Here is a 19,723-nt window from a genome sequence, read left to right on the forward strand (position 1 = left end):
CAGGAGGGTGAGGCCCACCTCTGCCGTACACTATCTGTGTGGCCTGGGCAAGGCACTTCACTGGGTCTCTGATCTTTATCTGTAAACCACTACCTGCGACAAGGATGAAACAAGATCACAGGCACACAACAAATGATCATTCCTCCTTTCCTCCCTTGCTTTTCTTTTTGCCTGAATTCAATTTCTAATCTACCGGAAATTTAGTTCCCCAAAGAGCACGGCCTCTACGCAAGGCCACCGCATCCTAACGCTGGAAGCGCCATTAACTCAAGGGCAACCACAGCAAGGCGTGTCTGCAAGGCTCAAGCTCGGGAGGAAACACGACCTTTCACGTTATGCAAACCCACCCAGACGCTCTAGCGATCTTTATAGTCTGGGGCAAGCTGGCTCGGCTGTGGCTGAACTGGAAAGCAGGCTACCGCAGTCACTGTTGGGATGGGCAGAGGGGGCATGGAGGAACAGCGGAACAAGAACTTCCGTAGACATCTGCAGGTCTAAGTCTCCAGTCTTTCCATTTGTTCCTCACATAATGACTGCATCTACGTTACACTAATGTGGCTCCACTCAGATGGGTAGTTTCTTCAGGAAGGGCTCACGGAGAGCTGATGTTCTGGTCTGCATGGGTTCTGGGGCAAGATACGTAGTTCTACTACAGCTGGACTAGGTGAAGGTGGTGATGCACTCATCACCGGGGGAATGGGGGACGTAGGGGAGCGGGCAATGACGTGTGCCTCATCCTCTAATCATTCAAGACAACAGACAGGTTTACAAATGTGCCTCTGGCCTTAGGAAGAAACCTCTCCAGTGGACTGGGGACCCCAGGTCTGACATGGCTGCTTTCATCCCATTAACCACATCCTGACATCTGCGGCTGGGCCACCAAGCCTGATGGTGTGACCTCCTGGCAACTCAGAAACTCCAGGGTGGATGGAGGCTACTTGACAAGCTGGGGAAATCTACCCCCGGTCAAAGTGGACAGTCCATTTCCAAGTCCCCCAAGCCATTACACATCCTTACGGCACTTCCATAAGGACTGTGGCATTAGGAATATACGTCCCTCCGTGCCCCCTCTTCCCATCCCATCGGTGAATGCGGTAGCTTGCTTTTCAGGTCGACCACAGCTGAGCCAGCCTGCCCCAGACTGTAAAGATCACTAGAATGTCTGTGTGGGTTTGCATATGGATGTGAAGCATTTGGCACTGTACTTGGCAAAGACAGTTACTGATGACAATATGGTCCCCTCTACCACCAATGCCTTCACACCTCAGGGGCAGGCTCCCCCTTCAATCAAAGTCCTTGGGGGCCTCTTCAACTTCATTAAATCCATTCTGCACTTACTGAGCACCTACTATATGCCAAGCCCCCGTAGAGAATAAGAACATGGACTAAGGAATGAGAGGACCAGAGAATGGGAATAACCTGAAATCATTAAAAACCATCTTGATGAGATGAGTGCAAACATGACAAAACACGTGTACTAAAAAATGTCAAGTAGAAAAATCATACAAAAAATGTGTCTATGACTCTGCACAGAATTACATTCTGAACACTCCACTCTAAACACATAGACGGAGTCTCTGTTCGTCTGTGGCTGGCAGGACGCAGGGTTCCTGCCTTCCATCCACTTGTCTATTACGCTGTTGTCCCAGCTTTCTATAATAAGCATGTACTGACTTCATCGTTTGAGATCAACTTTTAGAAATTGGTAAATACAAAAGTGAGAAGGCAGATCTGATTACGATGTTCAAAAATAATTAGTAATTATGAATGAATAATTCATTATTCCGTGGAAGCCAATGAGCACACTGGTAAATGAGTCCACAGCATATGTCTACCTGATGTACTGCTGAAACTCCTTATGGGCAACGTACGGTACACACCAGTATCCTCTTAATTAGCGCTGGGGACGGTGGCAATGACGGTTTCTTGTGCATTCGGATGCATCACATGGATGGAATAGTCAATGCAGGCAAACCTCTACCATCCAATTTCCACCCACATGCCGATGACTCCCCTGGCGATGCTTCTCACCAAGTCAGACTTGCATACTCAAGAAGCTAGTGGAGGTCCCACTGGCATCTCTCGGCCAAGACACCCTACACTCATGTTTCCTCCACCAGATTCCAGCTCTTCTTCTACCCTGAGTCATCCCTGACCTCTCTCTCCACACCGAAGTCTAATGTCCATGTCCTTCTAGCATGGACAATGCTCTTGTTTGTTTTGCTGTGTGTGTGTATTGAAACCTCAGCCCTAATCAGTTTCTTTTTATCACAACAACACCTCCTCACTGTACCCCCAACTCCAGCCTCCAAAGGCGCTATTGCTGACAGCATGAAATCCGTGCTCTTTAAAGGGGTCCAAAGGCACCCACCTACCCAGCTTCTTGAACCTCACCCTCTGACACCACTTAACTGCTGGTACCTCTCTGCACATGCCTTTCTCCTTTGATCATATTCACTTAGTAATCTCCCCCCGCCCCGGGCCCTCCTCTTCCAAGCCTCCTGCAGGTCTCTACTCCTAAAGGGAAGACACTGTACTCGGTACACACACAGTATGTGGCCCTGCCATGTGGGCCTTGTGGGACTGCAAGCTACTTGAGGACGGAGACCATATCGTATTCATTGGTACCCCCACAGCACAGCACTGTGCCTGGTACACAGTAGACACCCACTTGTTGAAATGGAAGTAATGACATTAGATTACTAAGGACCACTGAAGAACAATGTACCTTGCAGACAGAGAGCAGCTAATTCCACAGCCGTCTCATATGGGCATTTCAATCTTGAAAAAAAAAAGAAAAGAAAAAAATTAATTCTGTACATGGACTTTAATACTCATAACTATACAAAATGTCACTCAAGTCATTGGTCAGAAGGTAGTGATCTTTAGGTCATAAAACTTGATCTCTGGTTTCTAGTTCTGCTGTCCGCATTAAATAATGCAACCAAGCTGACTTGCATTACGTACTTCCCAAAGTCAGTTCTCATCATACGGTGGAAGAATCCAATCTAGGTCTAGGTTCTATCAACCCTGTGGGCAATTTTAGCAAATTTCGCAAAACAAAACAAAACAAAAAAAAAAACGGGGTTGCGGGGGGGAGTTTGGGAAATACAATGAGAAGCCTTTCCTTTGGCTTATATTTTTAAACTTATTTTATCTTGATATAGTACATGCACCTTTCCAAGCTGCCTTAAATCCTTCTGGAAACGAGGTCATAATATTAAAAGTAAGCAGACAGACACAGTATCTGACAGTGCCAGGACAGCTGGATACACTCAAGCATTCTCTTAAGTATAACTGAGATTGAGCCATAGACAGGTATTACTGCAAATCGGGATCTCATTCGTATTTCACATGACACATTTAGTTAGAAAAATAATAATGACGTACATTGGTATAGCACTTCATAGTTTTCAAAGCCTTTCATCTATATGATCCCATTTGGTCAATGTGCGGAGTTTGTGAACCCCCTGAGACATGTGTCGCCAGTGCTCCCCATCCCCCATTTGGAGATGAGGTGCTGAGTGCAGGATTGCCTTGCCCAAGGTCATCCAGCCAGTAGGGGGCAGTGCTGGAACCAGAACATCCACCTGCTTTGAAGTACAGTCAGTACATCAGGCTGAAGTGCATGGAAACTGCAAAGTGCTATATAAATGCAGGATGTCTGCCATTGGTATTTTTCCAAACTGAGGACATTTACTAGAGTCGAGAGGCCTTCGGGATGAGGAGCACGGTATGGAGAAAGGGGGAGGGAGGTCAAAATACACACACACTCATAATACACACATCAATCAAAGATCTGTATTGCATGGCTGAGGAAGGCAAATGTATACACTGTACAATCTACGTGTTCTATAGCGTATGTTCTACTAAGGATTTTATAGCAGGTATTCTAGGGAGGGTTTGCAAATTCAGAAATCGCATTTTCAGTTGCCTCCGGATTATAGTCAAAGTCAAAATGTATTCTTGTCAATATCAGGTGTTGCGTTTTAGATTCAGTAGAGTCTTAAAAGTCTTTCATGTACAAGAAAATAGTCAATACTTGGGCTGAGAAATGACACCGCTGTAAGAGCTAGGACGGTAAACCTCGCATCTTTAGAACAGATGAACACTGCATGTAAATTCAACCAGGTCAGTGCCCATGCTCCTGATCCTCAACAATCACCGTGCAGCCAGAGGCCTAGTGTTCAAAAACCACTTTTAAGAGGGGCAAAGGAAATGAGATGAGATGTCTAACCCTCCTTCTATCAGAATCAGGACATTACCTCTTTACGTTATTTGATGCCGATGGTGATGAATGAAACTTTTTGACTGTCCAAATACTTGTAAGTGTATACATACTAATAACGTATCTTGCTTGCGAATACGACAAAAGCCATTATGAATGGGGCAGTGATGTGATCAGGGAGAGAATAATTCCCAAATACACATCACTTAAGATATTAAATGCTCTTGGAAATGCTTCAAGCCATAGAGTAACCATTTAAAATAAGATGATGACAGTGATACAAGTATTAGACTCACTTTACAATGCCTGGTGTACTTTTTTTTTGAATTTTGAAAAGGGAACAAGGGTGAGAGAGTTAAAAAAACAAAACAAAAAAACAGTGAGTCATTTAGAAATATACTATATGATCTATCCTGGGTTTAAGAGTTAGAACAAAAATGTACTTACTTTCCTGAAAGAATGTCATGCCTGAGTTGTAAAACAAACAGGTACCTGACAAACATATACAAAAGTCAACAGAGGATCACTCCTTCCCCACTCGATCCCGACTGCCCAGCATGTACCCGCCCCGCACACAACCCCAAATCCTGCATTGTAAGGAGGGAGTCCAACTCCAATGGGAACTGTGGTGGAAGCATCCCCTCCCGAGTCTGCAAGAAGGCATCCCAGGACCTAACTAGGAAGGTGAGTGCATGGAGGAACTCGCAAGATACTTGGGAGATGGAACATGGGACATGGCAAGGTCCAATGACGGCCTCCACGCCCCCCTCCGTGTCCCGGGAGAGGGCCAAGCACTGCACGCGGTGCTCATACAACAGCAGGCATGCGACATGTCCAATCACACGGGCAGGTGGAGCCACCGTGTGGGGCCCTCAGGCAGCCCCACCAGGGAGTCCAGAAAGGCTGCACCTGACTGTATCAAAGAGTTTACAGCTGACTGTCGTTAGCAGCTGCGTAAGACTTTTTTCCTGATGCAGTTTAACTGCAAACTCCATCTTTTAAAAAACTGTGTACACACACACACACACACACACACACACACACACACAGGACAAAGTTCAAAAATCCTGGAACTGCAGCTGCTGGTTACAGGAGTAATAAAAAATGGAAAAGCAAATAACACAAGTAGAGTTCACGTAAGTAAAAAAAAAACAAAACTAAGCGTCTCGGCCTAAACAAGTAGTTTTTTACCAGATGCACGTGAGCATCGGAAGCACTTTAGAGTGCTTTGTAAAAACCAAAAGGCTGCCCAGGGTCCCCACTCCATTCCAAGGGAGTCAGAGTCCCCAGGAATCTGATTTGCTCAAAAGCTTCCCACGTGTTTCTGATCCACACAACCCCGGTTCAGAACCACTGGCTTCGATGACAGCTAGGAGCAGCATGTTTCATAAAGGACTCGGAAGGAAAATACTAGAATAATTTAATTGGTTTGAACTTTGAAAACCATGCCGACAGTCACTCTCCGTGGCATGGATATAGGACAATGTGGGTGACCCAGAAACCAACGGGCTGGAGGTTCTATTCCAGAATGTTCCCGCCTGCGACAAGTGCTTAGCCACCACTGAACCGAGTATTCCCATCAAGGAGGACAGTGTGACATGGCCCGCACTTCCCATTCCTACAGGAAAACCTAACTCCAGGAGCCCCATAGGCCTCCCCGATGGGGGGAGGGAGGTGAAGGGCGATAAGCAGTCTTTAAAGTGCGGCTTAGTGGTTCTCTCCAAGCTAGTGGTCAACCACGGACTACCCAGCACCACTCCTGTCCACAGACAATGACAAGGAGGCTCTGGGGACAGCGGGCAGGACTGGGCAGAGGATCTCACGGATAAAAGGGTGGCCGGAGGGAAATGCCACACCTAAAATGTGTTAGGTCTCTTTTGCTTCAACGCTGTTTCTGAAGTCGGGTAGACATAAAAGAAATCCAGTGGGGCTGAAAGGTAACGTGACGAGATTCTAACAACGTTGGCATTGTAACAACCAAGGGAATATTTTGCAGTCCCTTAAGAGAAAATGAGATGGCAATTTTGGACTGAGAAAGGCTCTTCCAATACCTGCCTTCCCTTTTCTTACCGGACACAAAAAATAAAGTGCCACGGAACCACTAACCAAACCACCCAAGGTCAACCAAACAGAAATGTGGGAAGAAAACAAATCTTCGCCCGCTGGCTCACGAAGAAAAAGGTCAAATTAAGCCAAGTGTGGATTTTCAACAGAATACAGAGATAAGCACAGGCAAAGTGCTCAGACCTCCTGCTCAGAGTGTAAGGGCAGCAGAGGGAGGGGGAGGCAAAACCCCAGTTTAGGGAGACCCATAAACTACACGTGAGGCAGGTGCGATGGGGGGCGGATTTCGTTCTGCATTTTGTCCTACCTTGTAAACTCTTCACGAAGGTTGTTCGGTTCTGAAGAATAATATTTAACTCGAAAGTGCAAAGCATAAGCAGGTCCAACTAAACATTTGGAGATGGAAGGTTGAAAAAGATCGCGGAGTGGACAAAAGGAAAAAAACATTAAATTAACACATTCAGCACCACCCTGGGAGGGCACACGAAGCTAGTAAGTCCTTTTCCATCCTAGGCTGGAAAACTAAAAAGAATCATGGCAGCAAAGGTGGTTTCCCTGCTGGAGGGAAACCATGATCCTCTAGAGCAGTGATGGGCAACCTTTTGAGCTTGGTGTGTCAAACTTCGCCAAAAAACTGAGCATAACTCGGGTAGTGTGTCACTTTGAGGAAAAAACTATTTCGCAAATGTTTCATCCTCAGGAGCGGCAAATGTTTCATCCTCGGCATGCGGCCGCGTGTCATCAGAAATGGCTACACGTGTCAGTGCTGACACGCGTGTCATAGGTTCGCCATCACTGCTCTAGAGCAAGCATGTCAAACTCATGGCCCACGGGCCGCATGCCTTGTTTATTTGGCCCGTGTTAGCCTTTGAGTTTGACATGCTTGATCTGGAGGGATTACTAAGAGCTGACATTTCATTCTCCCCGCTGACTGCCATGATGCTCCACACGGATATTAATTTTTTACAAAATATTAATGGGCTAAAGAAAAGTGACACATAAACAGCCACATGTTCTGTAATCTAAACACCACACCTTAAAGCATGGAATTTTAAAAAATGACCCATGCATTCACAGCACTGAATAAATGTGGTAGGTACCACACCGGTAACGCTAGAGCTGGGCCTGACTAGAGCCCTCCTGCGCCCCATTTTCTGAGTCTCCTCTATCACTCATTACTAGAAAGGACTGTGACAATGTCAGGTCCTGCTTTCGAACAGCAGATGAGTCGGATCTCACTGGCAGGGGTGTATGACTTCAAATGAGAGCATAATCTGTTTTTTTTAATATCTACTAAAGACTCTTGTTCAAATTTTAAACTCGAACACGTGGCCAGAAATTTTAACTTCTCAATTTTTAATTAAGAAATTAAAAATGATCCGCTGAAAATGGAATCTTTTTAAATAATAGTTCCCAAGTTCTAGCGAAAACAGAATACTTCAAAACACTGGCAAAGGAGTTAGCTTTCCCGATAAAAGAAATAGATAAATAGGCCAAATGGGGCTTACTTACTTTTCATCTGCTTTTTAATGGGTTTGGAATGATCCAGCCAGTGCTGAAAGAAAAAAAAAAACAGTTTCTTTAGGAATAGTGCATCAGCAAGAGTATACTAGTACAGACCCGAGTTACCCTCCTCTACCAACCCTAGTAATTCTACCCGTAAAAACCAGAGGCTGGACCGGATCACGTGTTCCTGGGCTGGGGATCTGCAAACTGCTTGGGAAGGTATAAAAAGACAATCTGCTTATGCAGAGTGAATTTTTTTTCTGGGGAAAGGGCCCATAGTTTCCGGAAGCTTTCCCAAAGAGGAGCCTGAAAAAACTCAAAACCCTTTAACTAACTGGTCTGTGAAGTCCCTTCTCACCAGTGGAGCCAACGGCCTCTTCCTTCTGAGTTCCTCAAGTTACAATCAATCTTCCCCAGTTATTCCAAGTCTGTTAATCTGGTAAAGACTACAAACTGCACTGCTGAGACGCCCGATGAAACGCTGGTCTTGTCGTTGTCGCCCTAAACTCTACATTTATAAAACCTAGCTCTAGTAGATTTGGCTCAGTGGTTAGAGCATCGGCCTGCGGACCCACGGGTTCTGGGTTCGATTCCTAGTCGAGGGCACATGCCTCAGTTGTAGGCTCAATCCCCCGAGCTGGTCCAGGTATGTGTGGGAGGCAACCAATTGATGTGTCTCTCTCACATCGATGTTTCTCTCTCTCTCTCTACCCTGCTTCCCCCTTCCACTCTAAAATTATAAAACCACTAGAGGCCCAGTGCATGATTGAATCATGCACATGTAGGGTCCCCTACACGCTTTCGCTTTTCGCGGTGGACCTGGGTGCCTGTCCGCTGGTGCCGGAGCAGACAGGCACCCAGCTCCCACGCTTTTGATGGTCCGCGGCTGCTGAGGGGGGCTACCCTGCTGTTGAGAGGCGCAGGGGGTGGGACTCCCGCCCCCTGCGCCTATCAACGGCCGCTGAGGGGGCCTGCCGCGGACACCTGGCTACCCTGCCATTGAGAGGCGCAGCTGGGTGTCCGTGACAGGCCCCCTCAGTGGCAGCGGATCCGGGCCTCTCAATGGCCGGATAGGCCACCCCGAGTCCCGCCCCCCAGCCTCCCGCCGCCCAATCGTGGGCGTAGCGGAGTGATGGTAATTTACATGTTACTCTATTATTAGATAGGATAATTCATGATCCCTTTATTCTTTTGCCAGGGAGATGACCCACAATGAAGATGGGAAGACAGGCAGGGACTGAGAAACTTTTGCTCTGGTCAATGAAGGCAATTCAACTTCCTCTAGTTTTTACCAGAACAACCACTTCCGTCTTACCCATCAAGGCAATGACAAAACCATTACCCACACAGAGAAGTTTTCTATCACATCCAAGTTCTTGAGGCTGCAGTCCCGATGAGCCTCGAAAGCTTAACCTCCACGGACATGGACATTTTTGGAATGCAACACTGTGAGCCCCTCGGGGGGAACTAAGCCCCGGTGGGCAGGGCCGTCCGTTCACGTCATTTCTGTGAAGGGCGTGGCACCCAGCCGGCCCTCATTAGATTCTCGAGACATCCATAAATGTCCAACGTATTTTAAGCGAGGCAAACTTTCCCCACCCCTTTCCGTAACCTAGATGCACACTGTTAAGAGCCTCAGCTGGAAGGACACAGCCAGAGCGGGTTTCTCACTAGCTGTTCAGAACCAGAGGCCATTCTGCCCGTTGTCAATAGACTTCCAGAGGCGATCTGAACTGGGCACATTCTAACAATGAGCAAGGACGGGGCTAAATTAGCACTGTGTGTACTCTAGCCCTCAGCGGAGAGCCCATTAGGGCTGTGTGGGAGGAGCGGGATGAGGAAACACAAAGGCAAATACCAGATGAATTATAATGCAATAAGCCGTGAGCAGTGCAGTGGGAGAACGTGGGCCTCTGTCATCTCCACTCCCCTCTCCACTCCCCGGCTAAGCAACCGTGTCACAAAAGCAGCAGATCACCGCAGCCGGATGCTATCTCACAGGCACATGTACAGGATGCTTTCTCTCATTGTGCACGGCTTTGAATTGGAAATGACCTAAATGCCCACCAACAAAGACGGATTTTTAAAAAATGGCTCATCCATGTAATGAAATACTATTCCGCCTTTCAAACTGATGTGGGCCTAGAGTTACTGACGTGGCAAGAGATCCACAGCACGATGTCAGATGAAAACAATCAGGTCCCTTTTATACAAAATTAGTATTTTCTGTCGAGCTATGTCCAGAAAGATTTCGAGGGGTTATTTTTGCATACGGGGGTCTGAATACTGTTTACTCATTTCTTTTTTGACTCTGAAGCATTTTTTTTTTTTTTTTTTTTACTTTTACCAAGAAGATTATTTTCCTGGGGGTGGGCTGGGCGGACATTTGCATTATTCTTTCATTGGCCGTTTGCCTCTCGGGCAGTTTTTGATGATCCATTTGCCTCATTAGAAGTAGATCTCGCTGCCGCCCTCAACCAGGCGGAAAATCCTGCACTTGGCCCCGGGGAGGAGAGCAGATACAGACTTGATGAAAGTATCATCATATGTATTTCCCTGCCAAAGTAAGCATCATGCGAATGGCTATGACTAAAGCTGTTCTGCTCCCTTTCAAATGAATTCATCATTACCAGGCCAAGGAAGTTCTCCCTGCAACCAGCCTCCTCAGCTTATTAGCCCAGAGGCTCCGAGCTTAAAGGAGCGTCGCCCCATTTCTTTCCTATCTCAAGTCTCCTTATCACATTTTGGACAGAACAAGTGCAAGCCCACTATTCCTCTATTATCCAACCCTAACCTTGATCCAAGTCCAACCTGTTTCCTTAGGGGTGGTTTTCCCCTGGCTGAGCGTTCCACTCACAAAGACCCAGGTCCCACCCAAGACTCGTGAAACAGACTCTCAGAGCATGCGTGCTCTTCGAAGGTGCCCAGTGTGCCCATTAAATACTTAGGGCTAAAGTCCTCCCACATCCTCTCCTGCCCAGGGACGAATGGGTCCGAATGACCTTGGGGATCATGACAACATCCACAGCCCCTTCTGAAAACTGCTCTCTGAGCTCTGCAAAATCTCAATTTCACAGTTTACCGGCCAACCGCCTGCAGCCGGCGTTAGCTCAGACAGATCACGGCTAGATGCCTCTGCTGGACAGCAGGCCGCTTTTCCCTCTGGCCACGCTGCTCAAGGAGCTCCCTTATCCATGCCGGCTGGCCTCCATCCTTCCTGCCCAGCAGCCGCCTGGAGCCCTGCCCAGCGCAGGACCTGCCAGGACGGAGGCCTGTGAAAAGTCTGGGGCTTGCTAAGCTGGGAAAGGCATCAGAAACAGCTCCCTTGTTAAAGCTCCTTGACCCTGCGGCGTTCAGACGCGATTAGAAACCCAGTCACCCTCCTAAAATGAGAGATGATAAAACCTATATTGTCTCCAACCAGTTCAAAGGGACCTAACTTTCTTCTTAGCGGTGGGAGCTGGCCAGACTCTGATCGCTGGTACTTTATCCCACAAAACCACCTCGTAACGAATGCCCGGCACTAAGGCCCTAAGTGGCATTTAGTAAATCGAATCCTGGGTTTGGTTCGGAGGCCTGTAGCAGCAGGACCTGTCTCAGATGTCCACCTGCATCCTGGCTAAACACATCCAGGCCGCCTGTCAGCAAAGGCCCCGGCAACTGGCTCCAGCCCTCTTAACAGACGATTAAAGCATCACTGGAAACAGACAGGTGCATTTCTGAGCTCAAAGGGCAAGACATTTAACTCAAGAACTCTAACGGGTATTAGAAAGGGGGTTTTTGATCTGAATTTCTCACCCAAGTCTCATCTAAGGGCAACCCTTCCCATAAATCCTGATGTGAGATGACCTGGCAAAGCCCATCTGCTCTAATTGTTGCAACAGTACTGGACATGACCCGCGTGAGGCTGGTTGTAGGATGTCACTGTGATTGGCACCTGAAATGTGTGTGGGGTTGGTGGGGATGTCTTGTGAGACGGAGCCCTTAACCTGCAGGATGTGAAGCTACCTCCAGGCAGATAGTGTCAGAATTCACTGTTTGGTGGTGTTGGAAGAAAACAAAACACATTGGACCCTATCACATCCATTTCTCTCTTAGGCCTCAGAGCCGATGAAAGTGGCCAGGTGGCCGTGGAGAAGGAGCATGAGGTGCCCAGGATCACAGTGCTAACGAGGAGGAGGCAGGAGTCTAACTCCTGCGGAGTCAGCAGCCAGCTCTGGGTCTCCATGCCACACGCAGCTTGAAGTGCCTTCTCCGTCCATGGGAGGGACCTCTCCTCCTGCTCACCATTCACACCAGCTACTTGAGGTTTCCTGGGGGATTTGTCCACGTCCGCTGCAGAGACCCCTTTATCAACAGCTTCCCATTCACTGCCAATATTTGCACCCGGGCGGGAGAAGGCTCGCCCTGCCCTGCCGGCATTCAGAAACAAGGCTGCGCCATTTCTGGAGCCGCTTCACACGTACCCGTACTAAAATGAAGGAGGCACATCACATTTCAGGGCCCAGCTCTGCCCCTCACCTGGTGCGTGGCTATGAGCAAGGGCCCCCCTGAGCCCCGGTGTCCTCCTCTGTGCACTGAGCTAGCCCCTGGCATCCTGAAGAAATCAGCGGAGTGTCCATGGAAACTATACTGAGCCATTCAGACGGAAGGACAGTGACTTACCCCGCTCTTCGTGCTTATACTCCCCTACGTCCCCTCCAAGTACATTGGGAGCAGGAGGGGTCGCTCTGTGGTTTCCACACAGGCGGCAAATGCGATGACAATCACCAGCGATGACACACTCTCACCCTTACCTTGCAGCGTTGGGCCCCTCATCACCCACCTACCCAATTCCACACTAACAAAGACCAGAGGAAAAACATCTCCCAAGGCTTGAGAGAAAGGCCCAAATCACCTTTCCTGCACTTCCTGCTGTAAAACTTATCACCATAAAATGTCCCCCTTTTATGCTGGGAGGGGCTGAGGAATGGACTGACAGTGGCCACACCTGTGGCACACCTGCCCCGGCGATGGGCAGGGCTGCTCCTGCTTGATGAGGAGGCTATGATCCCTCGAATCCCCGCGGCTCCCTGCTGGCAGTCCTCTCATCCTCTGTGGCCCAGCCCACATTCACCCTCCCCCTGGGACACCTTTTTTTAAAAAAATATATATTTTTATTGATTTTTTACAGAGAGGAAGAGAGAGGGATAGAGAGTTAGAAACATTGATGAGAGGAAACATCGATCAGCTGCCTCTTGCACACCCCCTACTGGGGATGTGCCCGCAACCAAGGTACATGCCCTTGACCGGAATCGAACCTGGGACCCTTGAGTCCACAGGCTGACGCTCTATCCACTGAGCCAAACCGGTTTCAGCCCCCCTGGGACACCTTGTTCAGCTCATCCTGATGCTTAGGCAGCCAGCCTCCAGGCTCCCCAAGTGGAGGACTGAACCACTCTGCTCCCAGGACCACTTGTCTGGCTCCCTCACCAGAACGCGGCAGCAGCGACAGGGTCCAGCTCGCCTCTCCACTACGGAGCTTGGCGCATCGAGTAAGCTCCAAGTCAAAGTCTGCTCAATGGCTATTGACCGAATGTTCTCTTTCAGTGTGTGTGTGTGTGTGTGTGTGTGTGTGTGTGTGACGTTGCCATGTGCAACAGAAGGAAAGTGCTGGGCTTTGGAAGGAGGCCAGGATCTGAGTGGCACCTCTGTCCCTTACTTTAACTTTTACAAGTTAAAGTGTCTCCGAGCCTCAGCGTCATCATTTGTAACATGGGTCTGTCCCCTGGTCAGCTGAACAGATCGGTGACGAAGCATGTCAGACATGAATTACGTAAAGCCTTTCGTTACCTCAATCAGAGGGGGCGGGGTGGGGGGGGGTGGGGTGGGGGGGGTGGGCACCACAGTAAATAGAAGCTGTGAGAAAGCTGGGGGGTGCAGGCTCTCCCAAGAAAGCTTTGATATGCAAAATCAGAACCCTTGCCCCTGCTTGGAGCTGTGTAAAAGTGAGGTCCACTGAGAGGATTCCCAGGTGGACTTCCCGCTTTGATATGGGAAAGGAAACAGGAGGCCCCAGCCCCAGCAGCTAAAAATAGGAGATGCCAACAGACTCTGACCTTGCTGCAGGGCTGGGCAGGGCACTATGGAAACCAGGCTTGGCTCTGCAGGGAGCTGGGCTCGGAGCTGGTGACTTACTCAGAGGGCTGTGCCAAGAGCTCTGCCTGGGCCAGCCCTCTGGTTTGCATGTCGGGGGCTGGGAGGGGGTGTCGATCCTTGCAGGAGCTTCAATTATGGAGTAATAAGCCAGGTCCCCGTCTATTATCCCACTGTCCCCAGAAACACACCCGCCATCACGTCCGGTCACCTGCCACCAACTGCACTGTCCCAGGTTCTCAGAAAAATCAACAATACCCCAGAAGCCGAAGGGCTCTTGTCTGGATTGCTAAGGGTTTTCCCCCAGGTGAGACAGCCTGCAGGTTCCAGCTAACCTCAGCCTGTCACCTCTGGGGCTGGGACGACTTCTGGCCCCCTTGAGACTGTCCAGCTAGGGAGAGGAAACCCACACCCATGTCCGATTACAAAACCGCGTCTGTTCCCTTAGTTCACAAAGCCCCTCAACTTCCCTGTGACACAGATGTCACCACAGTGGACGGAGACCGAGGCTCGAGAGCACTTGAACCTGAAATGGTAAAAACCGGGCTTGAGTCAAGCTGTGCTCCTCACCGAGTGACTTGCCAAGGTCTAAGGCTTTGGGTTCACCATTGAGAACGGGGTGGGGAACGTTTTTTTTCTGCCAAGGGCCATCTGGATATTTACAACATCATTCGCCGGCCATACAAAATTATCAACTTAAAAATTAGCCTGCTCTATTTGGTCAAACATTGAATGAACTCGCACCTAATGCCTTGGCAAGGCCAGACCAGATGATGTCTCGGGCCTTACACGGCTCACGGGCCGTCTGTCCCCCACCTCGGATCTAGAAGATGGAAATTCGCGGCTCCTAACATCTCTCCTGGGTCTAACGACTAGGGCTCTCAGGTTCTCTTGGCACAGCTCTCTAAGTCACCAAGATCCACCCAGCTACGAAGAGGAAGTCCTAAGTCTTCGGGTCTGATCAGAAAGGCTTTGTTTATTTATAAACACAAACAAGAACCCCAGGCCAAAGGAGCAAGCTGCCACGGAAGGCTAAAGAAGCTCAGCGGTTCGCACAGTGGAGGAAAACCCTCTGAGAGCTCAGGATGTGCTCCGTGACGGAGTCCGAGTGTCGCCTGAGATGGTCTTGGAGGACGGCCAGAAGTTGAAATGGGGTGAGAAAGGGCATCCCAGGAGGGGAACCAGCACCAACAAAGGCCCAGCAGCAAGTGCAGGCATGACCTGCACCCGGCCTGTAAGGAGCCCAGGTTAGAAATCACACCGATTAGCAGAAGGGGCCTGGGGCTGCTGGGGCCACACGCTCCTGGGTCCTGGAGTCGGGCAGATGAGGACCTTGTACCTGCTTTTGTGGGGAAGAAAATCACACCCGTTCACAGAGCGGATCCTGGAAAGGCGTCAGGGCCTGCAGAGAGCTAGCATCTGTAGGTGTCTGACCTGGGAAGGAAGCCTGGATCCCGCTGTGAACACACCTCCTGCCGCACGGTGACAGGGCACTGGAGGGTGGAACAGCTGGCAGCCAGGCGAGCAGACGTCCACAGTGAAGTCTTTCCAAATGGAGTCGCATCTTTGACTTTCTGGGAATCCGAGTGGCTAGAGAGGGGTCATCTGGGGAGGAGGTCGTGCCACCAGGGCAACGGGCACTTGGCTTGAATGGCAGAAATGAGAGAGATCTCCTCCCTTCTAATTAAGAAAAGATGTGTGGGGCAGACGTGCCTGCCTTCTCTTTAGACTCGGAATCACTGAATATTAGAACTGGAAGAGCTTTTATGAGAACAGGTCCAAGAAACCCATTTTACAGATAAGGACACTGAGAACAAAGAAGACTTGTCTAAAACCCGCCAAATGAGTCGGGGGCAGAGCCAGATACAAGGCCCAGGTGTGACTGCTAGCCCAGGGCCACAGATACGATGAAGTCAAAACCACCACACGGTATCCCACAGGTTAAAGACACAGGAGAAGGCAGGATGGAGAAGAGTTTCAGGGAAGAGGAGAGCTGAGGAGTGTCAGGTGCTGGGGACAGAACTCAGGAAGAAGCAGCTGGAAATGGAACTGTCCTCGTAGGTTTGGGGACAAAACGCTGGAGAAACAGGCTACTCCCTTTAAGACAAAAATGGCAGGGAGGACTGGTTTGTCTTCAGGGGAAGAAAACCAGGAATTTGAGCTAAATGAGCTCAGTCTTCTCAGGAGGAGGTAAGGCCCACTTTGAGGTTTTGTGGGGACTGGATTACATGTCTGTGGCCAAGATTTAGAAGGGGAACTGTGCGGCACACAGGAGTCCATTGGGGTCCTGGCAGGTGTGGCTCAGTAGTTGGTTAGAGTGTTAGCCCGTGCACTGAAAGGTCATTGGTTCAATTCCCGGGTCAGGGCACATGCCCTGGTTGTGAGTTCAAATCCCAGTTGGGGTGTGTGCAGGAGGCAACCAATTAATGTTTCTCTCCCCCTCTTTCTCTCTCCAAAAAAAAATGGACAAAAATCGAAAACCATATTTGGGGGTGGAAAAGAGTCCATGAGGGGCTAACGAGGCTCCAGAAGGAGCTCGGGGGTTTGGACTTCTCTGAAACTGTGATCTATGCTGATGCCAACAGGTGCCAACAGGCACAGCCGTGGCTCTCCAGCAATGCTTGGCAACCGGGAGAAGCAGCAGAGCAAACAGATGGGCCTGAATGTCAAGGGGGGTTCCAGGGACAGTCATGGGAGCAGGAGAATCAAAGGGCACAGGAGGACACAGGTGAGACGGCTGAGGCTTTGCCAAGCCTGAAAGAAGGCAAGGGCAGTGGGCGGCCGGGAGAGGGGAGAATGAGGCAGGAGGGGATCGGCAAGGCCAAGGCCAGATGTAGAGGGCCTGGAAAGATAGAATCAAGGGAAGTGGCCCTGGAATGGGGGACAACAGAATTCCGGATCTTGGAGTGGTGACAAGACCCCGAGTGCCTCTGGGTGAGGTTTGGTCGGATGAAGCTTCAATGAGGGGGAACAGTGTCCACAATATTTGGAAGGATCAACAACTTGAATTCTGAGGTGGCCAGAGGCCTTGAGGGGTGGGAAGAACATTCCTGAGGTCAGAGGGCAGGGAACTGGGCAGGAAGGTGGAACGAGAAGGGCTGGTCTGCCCCTCCCCGGGGCCCTGGTGGGCTGGAGTGAGAGTCTGCAGATGGGAAATGGAGAAGAATCGGGACCATTAGCTCAGAGAGATACTGTGACTAGGATAGACGGAAGTCCTGATTCCCCTGTATCATCTGCACACTCAGCATCACACTAACAGTCTCAGGCAGACCCAACTCCCAGGCATTGATTTTGAGCATCTTCACTTTACAACTGTCATAGGGGGCTCCCAAGATGTAACAAAAAGTGTCTTTCAGGTAGAAAGGCCTCACCACATATGAGGAGCTCCTGGTTTTTAGCTTAAACATCTCCTATCAGGGAACCCACCTTTTTTTCTTTTTTAAAAAAAAAATATACTTTCGTTTATTTCAGAGAGGAAAGGAGAGGGAGAGATAAAGACATCAATGAGAATCATTGACCCGCTGCCTCCTGCACGCCCTCTACGGGGACCGAGTCCACAGCCTGGGTATGTGCTCTTACAGGGAATCGAACCATGACCGCCCGTTTCATAGGTCGATGCTCAATCACTGAGCCATGCCGCCTGAGCAGGGGACCCACCTTTTCACACACTACGGCAGCACCGCCCCTTATCCTGTCTACCCCTTACTCTGCTTTGTATTTCTTCACACTTCTTACTATCTGTCATCTTATATTTGTGTTCACTGCTTTATCCAAAGTGCTCAGAATGGGGCCCATGCATGAGAGGCACTCCCTAAATATTTTTAGATTGTTGAATAAATTACCTTCAAAACCCAAAGCTAGATTTTTGTTGGGAGGGAGACCGGAAGTCATTCCTGCTTTCTCAATGAGGGATTCTGAGCGGTGTCGAGTTCGCTCACGCCAGCCTCTCCACTGTGAACACTTCTGTCTCAGGCAAAGCAAGGGAAGTCTTTGCTGACCTAACACCACCTCCCGGAGCCCGCAAGATGGTTCTCGAGCAATGCCAAGACCTGCTCCGACTGCCCCACCCCGAGCTGGCTGGGGCTCAGGCCTGTTCACAGCACCTGCTCTCCACGCCCAGCAAGTCTTCACCAGAAGATGGTGGGCAGCCCCTTCTGCTGGTTAAAAATAAAAGCAGCTCCACCGGAAGAATTCCCACAATGTGTCTACCTACTCGAGAAATGCGCCCTTACTGCATCCCTACGCTTGGAAATGCTTCCCTAATGCCTCCCCGTGCGCGAGACAAACGTTCCTTCCCGCTTCCTCTCCCGGTTGCTGGCCACCTCAAGGGTGGGGGGCATCGTGGGTGCATCTCACTGGAGCACCATCACCACCATCCCAATGCTCATCATGGCAACAACATCACCGTTTCACTCCTATGTTTCCCTACCAAGTTCTAGCCACTGTGGATCTGTGATCAGCAGTGAAAAGCTGATCTGCCCTGAAAGGAACCAAAGGAACACATACCGCGACCTGGGCAGAGTCGAGGAACTGGAGGCCGAAGTAGTCTGTTTCCACGAGGTCCAGGTGGTACACGATCTGATCAAACAGGTCCTGGCCTTTGGCATGTTTCTGGAAGGCAAGTGGGTAGATGAAGATTTAGGACATGACAACCAGGTAACAAAGAAAAAGATTTTAAAAAACCACTTTTCTCTGTATTTTGCATATATGTATGTGACACAGGATGCAAAATTTTTAAAATTTTAATTGGCTCTAGTATGATACAAACTCATGATTAAATCTAAAAAAAACAAACAAACAAAAAACAATAACACCCAAAATCCCACCAAACAAGGATGTTAGGGAACCAACACCTTGAAAACTGGTAAATTAAGGAGAGGGGAAGCGGGATCAAACATTGATCCTGTCTTTATTGTAGCCCAGGGTAATCAAGGAGTAGATGACCCATATACAAGAATTAACTCAAAATGGATCAAAGACCTAAATATAAGAGCTGAAAGTATGAAACTCTCAGGATAAAACATAATTAAAACATAGGCATGAATTTTCATGACCTTGGATTAGGCAATGGTTTCTTAGAAGTGACACCAAAAACATAAGCAGGAAAGTAAAAAAATAAACTGGACATCATCAAAATGTAAACCTTGGGAGCCTCAAAGGACACAAAGATGTCAAGGAAGTCCGAACACAACCCAGAATGGGAGAGTTTGCAAATCACATGTCTGATAAGGGCTTTCTATCTAGACGACAGGACTATTGCAATTCAATAATAAACAGGCAAACACCCCATTACAGAATGAGCCAAGGATGGAGGAAGGGAGTTCTCCATAAGCCCATGAAACGGTGCTCAATGTGACTAGGGAAATGCAAATCAAAACCTTAACAAGACCCCTCCCTTGGATGGCTATCATCAAAAAGAGAACAAATCTTGGAGAACCTGGAACCCTCAAACACTGCTGATAGGAATGAAAAATTGTGCAGCCACTTTGGGAAACAGCCTAAAAGGTCCTCAGACGGTAAAACATGGTGTCCATTTGACTCAGCAATTCCACTCCTAGGTATACTAGTATATTCAAAAAGCATGACAACATGAGGTTCACACTGAAACTTGTACAAAAATCTTCACAGCAGCGTTATTCATAATGGCCCCAAAGTGGAAGCAACCCAAATGTCTATTCTCTGATGAATGGATAAATAAACTGTGGCCTTATGCATAAAACAGAAACAGTATTTCACCAAAAAAAGGAATGAAGTTCTGACACATGCTACAACATGGATGGACCCTGGAAA

General features: G+C 48.9%; 1 protein-coding gene across 3 annotated transcripts in view; it reads right to left on the minus strand.

Moving 5' to 3' along the window:
* The window catches only part of EPB41L4B (erythrocyte membrane protein band 4.1 like 4B), a 113,228-nt gene that overhangs the window by 62,129 nt on the left and 31,376 nt on the right, over positions 1–19,723 (minus strand). For all 3 annotated transcript variants that reach the window (XM_008142120.3, XM_054727332.1, XM_054727333.1), the window contains exons 2-6: positions 18,440–18,544; positions 7,805–7,847; positions 6,600–6,678; positions 4,676–4,720; positions 2,729–2,781 (exon numbers count right to left, since the gene is read on the minus strand). In XM_008142120.3, coding sequence (XP_008140342.2) covers positions 2,729–2,781; positions 4,676–4,720; positions 6,600–6,678; positions 7,805–7,847; positions 18,440–18,544 — 325 coding nt within the window. The remainder of the gene's footprint in view (positions 1–2,728; positions 2,782–4,675; positions 4,721–6,599; positions 6,679–7,804; positions 7,848–18,439; positions 18,545–19,723) is intronic.

Source organism: Eptesicus fuscus, chromosome 15 (genome assembly GCF_027574615.1).
Source record: "Eptesicus fuscus isolate TK198812 chromosome 15, DD_ASM_mEF_20220401, whole genome shotgun sequence".
NCBI lineage: Eukaryota > Metazoa > Chordata > Mammalia > Chiroptera > Vespertilionidae > Eptesicus > Eptesicus fuscus.